The 5,382-nt window shown below is 41.8% G+C and overlaps 1 protein-coding gene across 1 annotated transcript in view; it reads left to right on the plus strand.

Annotated features, from left to right (window-relative positions):
• Positions 1–385: 385 nt before the first annotated feature.
• The window catches only part of GRPR (gastrin releasing peptide receptor), a 22,105-nt gene continuing 17,108 nt past the window's right edge, over positions 386–5,382 (plus strand). Inside the window, exon 1 of the mRNA XM_010167483.1 lies at positions 386–804. Coding sequence (XP_010165785.1) covers positions 386–804 — 419 coding nt within the window. The remainder of the gene's footprint in view (positions 805–5,382) is intronic.

Consider the following 5,382-nt stretch of genomic DNA (forward strand, 5'->3'; position numbering starts at 1 on the left):
CTCAGTTCTGTTCAGGAGACCTGAAGCTGGGAATTTAACAAGCCTCAATATTGAAAATGCCTACCATTAACTGGTCTTTGATTTTGACAAACAGCCTTCCAGAGCTCAGGGATACCTAACAGCAAGACAAGTTGATGAAGAAAAGGCAAGTTTCAGGAATCAAACTGTGCTAAAAGATGTTCTCCTTTCACCTTATGGAAAAATTACTGTTAAGCAAACTGCAGTTGCTTTTCTGGTTTGTTTATTGTTGAGATGTGTCACAAAGTGATATGACTTTTATACTCTTCTGACTGTTTAAAGCCAGCAAGCAGCAGCAAAATTAAAGCAAGAAATTTGAGGATTTTCAAAGAACAAAGCTGTCTTCTGAGAAGAGCAAAGTAGCACAATGGCATCTGGAGAGTGCCTTCTGCTAGACTTTGAAACAGATAACTTAATTCTCTACAACATTTCTGTCAACCAGAGCACAAACCTCTCCCTCCTCGGTGACGACGGGTTCTACCCAGCGTTCCTGTATGCCATCCCCACCATCTATGGGATCATAATTTTGATAGGCCTTATTGGCAATATCACTTTGATTAAGATCTTCTGTACTGTGAAATCCATGAGAAATGTCCCTAATTTGTTCATCTCCAGTTTGGCTCTGGGAGACCTGCTGCTTTTAGTGACTTGTGTGCCCGTGGATGCCAGCAGGTACCTTGCTGACGAGTGGCTCTTCGGTAGAACTGGATGCAAACTTATCCCCTTCATACAGCTCACTTCTGTAGGGGTGTCAGTCTTCACTCTCACTGCTCTCTCGGCTGACAGGTAAGCTGGCTGCTGTAGCCTTGAAAAGAAGTCTGCATATTTATGACTCCATAAAATGCACAATTAAAAATGCATATATTCAGGTACCAAGTAAATTTTTAACCTTATGAGGGGAAAAATAAAAATTTTTGTCAATTTGTGATGGTTACGAGAACACAACTTGAGGCAGTCTGAACACAGGATACTTTTTCTAGGCTATACTAAATGTTTGTGGAGTTTAGCTAATAGTCTCGCTTAATTAGAAGAAAAAACAAGAGCAGATCAAGCTAAAGACCAAAGAGAGAAAATACTATTAGTGAAGGAAGCTTTGTTAAAAGATAGCATGTTCATATTTGCCAAAAAGATAATTGATCCCTATTTCATGAAGTGTGAAGGCACTGAAGCAGCAATTTAGAGTGCAGTTAGAATCAATTATTTCTAGTGGCTTGCTTCCTTAAGGCTAATTACATGTGAGGCAATATTTCATGAAATATGTTCCAAATATTCAAATGAAGATGCCTGAAGCCAGGCATCTCAGTTTGCTATAGCCAGTGTATTTCCCTTGATTAAACCGTTTGTCCCTTATCCAATCAAAACTGGTCTGTGCTGTTGGTTCAGAAACTTTGTCTTCCAATAATGTTTGGTAAAAATAACGTGTAATAGCTGTGCTATTTTAGAATATGTGAAAACAAGTTTGACTTGTTTTCAAATGATATGCTTCTAATAAGTCAGCTCCTATTTTAGATTTGGAAAACTGTCTCAGAGCATTCAGATTTAAATTCAAAAGACATTTTAATTTGAATGTCACTTGGAAGGATAAAGCCTACCTTTCTGGAAAAGTTTTAATAGACTGTTGGCTTTTATAGAAAATCCTATGTACATCAAAGAAGACAGGATATTTTGTTTCTAATTTGGATGCTTCAGAAAGAGATTAAGGAATACATTGTCACTATGGAAAAGCTATAAAATCTGACAGAAGTACTAAGATTTCTGATGAGGAAAATTATTTCAGTTTTGTTTTGCTCAAAAAAGAAGACCTGGAGATTGTAATTCTTGGTCACAAAGAAGTTAAACTAGATTTGCTTTAGGCAGTCCCATTCATGCTCCTCTGTGTCTCTCCTCCAAACCACCTACTTTAAAACATCAGACTATTTTTATTTAGTTTTCAAGGCAGTTGTAGACATATTTCAATATACAATATGTGGTCTTAATGAAAGAAGATGACTCTATAAGTGTTTCAGAGACAGAGTGGTCAATATGTTTATTGACTCCTCCGTGTTAGTGGACGTATAAAAGTAGTACTGTCTACCCCAACAGCAGATGAAAAATAGGCCTATGTGTGGACAAAAGCCTTCAAGCAATTTACTCTAAAAGAGTTGGGAAAATAGGAAAAGTGCATAAATCCTCTAGTAAAGGAGTTACATATGGTGGCTGGACCCCATCCCGCCTGCTCTGAAGAAAATTTTAGGAAAACCTATCTTTCCAAAACTGTAATATAAGTTGTTTTAAGGAGTGCCAGGAAAAGAAGAATGCATCATAAAGGAGATTATGTTGGGGAGATTGCTGTCTGATCATGTGCCACATAAAGTAAACACTGCAAATGCTTTTACTGAGCAGCACATCAATAGTGTTTTTTGCCTGAAGTGAGTGAACAGAACAGAAAAGAACAGCTGTGGCAAGCTTGAGTTTTGGTGACTTTAAATTCTCAACTTCAGCTTTATCTGGATCCTATTTACCATCATGCTGCACTGGTAATAAAACTTTGCCACGCTTTTCAATGCCATTTGGCTGTAGGGGAGACAGGCATGCATGTGGGAGAAGACCTTATATTCCCATTTCCAATGAATAATTTTACCCTCTTCTAATGCATATGTTGTCCACTGCAGAAGGAGATAATTACTTTTACCTTTATTAGATCTATGAATCTTAAATGCTGTGCACTGAACGACAAATGGCTGTTATTTGTTATGTTTATCAAAGTTTCTGTTTTGCTATGTTAACAGCAGTGCTGGGATAATTTTGTGACAAAATAATACAGTTTATATTTTGTCAGTTGACAGCCCATTAGTCTGTCTTTAGTTTCTTAAAACTGTCACCCTGAACTCTAGGGCCCATTATTAATCATGTCAGAATCATTAGGAAAATGAAAAGTACAGGGAAAACTTCCAAGACGTGAGTCAGTTGTGACCAGCATGGTGATGCCTGTCTGGGTCTCCAGAGGGACCCGCAGCTAAATACCCTGCTGTGGCCCCTGAGGTAGGGAGGTGCTGAGCTTGGTGCCTGGGGTGGTTTCATAGACAACCATTTCTGAGGTCAGATGTGGTGTTGCATGAAGAATGAGCAGCAGCTCAGCCCTGCAGAGAAACATATGCAGAAGACAGGCATGGTGGACTCAGGAGTCCAGCAGGTAAGACTGCTCAGGCATGGCTCATCTCACTTGGCTTTTGCTGTCTCAGGTGAGGAGCCACTTCAGGATAGTCAGCAGATGTCCCATACTCTATGGAAAGATATGCCTCCAGAGGAGACAGGATAAAACACCATCTCAGGAGAGCTATCTCCCTCCTTGGGTATAGAGGAAACCTTGCTGTTTAGCATGGATTAGATGCCCATATTTGAGATGGCTAATGTTCAGTGGCATGAACCCTGCCTGAGATGCTCACAAATCATGTGAATGTCCCTGTTGTCATGAATCAAAGCCATGGACCATGGGAGAGAAAAACATAAACCCTCTGCTGTGAATAGCATCACATGCCACTGTGTCCAAGGGAAGGGAGACTCATCAGTGCACCACAGACCTTTTGTCTATAATTCATCTTTTATAATAATAAAACCCCCTCAGTTTCAGTCTTCTTACATTACCAAAAGCAAGTGGGAATGACTGATGGCATTACTGAATGTATTGTGGTGATGTCTAGAGAGACCTGGCATCTCTGGGATAAGAAATCTCCAATGTAAAGCATTGGAATGTGATATAACGGGGTCATTTCCAAAGGGGTGGTGGTCGAAACACAAGATGAAAGGCAGTGGGTAGGTGTGATGGGCAGATACAGTACGTGAGAGAGCAGTGAGATACATTATGCTATGTTACAACAATTGCACAAATCATACTGATTGCTTTAGATCACCTTCTGAAAATGAGGGTCCCAGTTTTCATAGGTTTTTATACAGCCCACATCATGGGTGCAAGAGTGTACCTTCCTGAGGTACACTTTTACTCTATTTCTTCTTTCCCATGTGTTCAGCAGATGCCAAATCCATCATCAGCTGGTGACTGCAATGCTCAGCTACGTACCAGCCTCCACCACAGAGCACCTAAAGCTGCTTGGTGGTTTGACCTGCTGATACTTGGTGGTTGTCCAGAGTCTGGACTGCTCACATGTAAACTTTTCTCAAGTAGAAACAGAGGGACAAGCTGCTGATTTCGGCTTTCCCTGCTATGGGAGCCTCCCAGTTTGCAAGTTGCTCCATGTGCATTTGTGTACACACCAACATACCTGTACAGGTTTGGTCAGGTAGGGCACAGCCAAAGGGTCCTCAGGTGCTTAGATTGTCTGTGTACAATCATGAGATCTCACCTGACTAAGGTTAAATTACTCAAAAATGTGTGGGAGGAAGGGCAAAGGAGAGTTAACAACATTAGAAATTTATTTTCTGCAGGACCACTGCGCTGGCTGCAGGGGGCTTGTATCTATCTAGCTGCATTTGTAGGAGCAGTGGGAGCTGTCAGCAAGACCTTTCTCCTGCAAGTTTGGCAAATTTGCAGGGCAGCCAGGAGAGGGTTAAGGCCTATGGTGTGCTCACAGCCACCTTCCATGAGCGATAAGGCGCCAGGGCTGAGTATACAAGAGCGAGGAAACAAGCAGTCGATGGGATGCATGTATATGCGTGTTTGTGTGTTTTAGAAGGACTGTAAATGAGGTTGGCAGGGGAAGGACATCTGTCTGCCCTGCTGCTATGCCTTGTCAAGGCAGAGAATTTCTTCAGCTGCTGCTCAGCTCGTCCCTGCAAAGAGGGGGTTTGTCTTTGCTTACTGGCTTGTCCTCCTCTTCCTGGAGTAAGGGGAAGGGGCACAGAGGTGCCTGTGAGAGCCCTCACACCTGGGCTGCCAGGCAGAAAAGCCAAGGTTGGCTCAGCAAGTGACAGGAAATTTTGGAAAGTCTTTGTGCAGTAAGAGAAAAAGCAGCCCATTTAATTGCCCTTGTCATGGGAGATGTCTTTATTTAATTGACTGTTTCTCTCATGAGTGACAAGGTTTATACATTTGCATTTGAATTACTCCTGCTGTCAAGCACTGATCTTGCTTCCCCACTGTTTTGCTGAGATAGAAAAAATCAAAATGCCCTGGTGCTTGTGCAATGAAACCTTCCTGAAGTAATGCTGTTTATACAAGCCCACAGCAGAGTAAGTGTAAAGAATAATTGGAGTTTGCAAGTAGCATCTTTAAGCACCGTGGATTATCTGGATTTTAGTGCTGGAAAACTGCAGCAGTGCCTGCTGCATGGAGTTGCCTGCTGACCTGTGCTGGAAGGGATTGATGGCATAGTGAGACACATGGGGTGATGTTACAGGTGAGGTTGGGTGGCTTACCTTGGTAAGACC

This window comes from Antrostomus carolinensis, unplaced genomic scaffold, assembly GCF_000700745.2.
Source record: "Antrostomus carolinensis isolate BGI_N321 unplaced genomic scaffold, ASM70074v2 scaffold1355, whole genome shotgun sequence".
In the NCBI taxonomy this organism is placed as follows: Eukaryota; Metazoa; Chordata; class Aves; order Caprimulgiformes; family Caprimulgidae; genus Antrostomus; species Antrostomus carolinensis.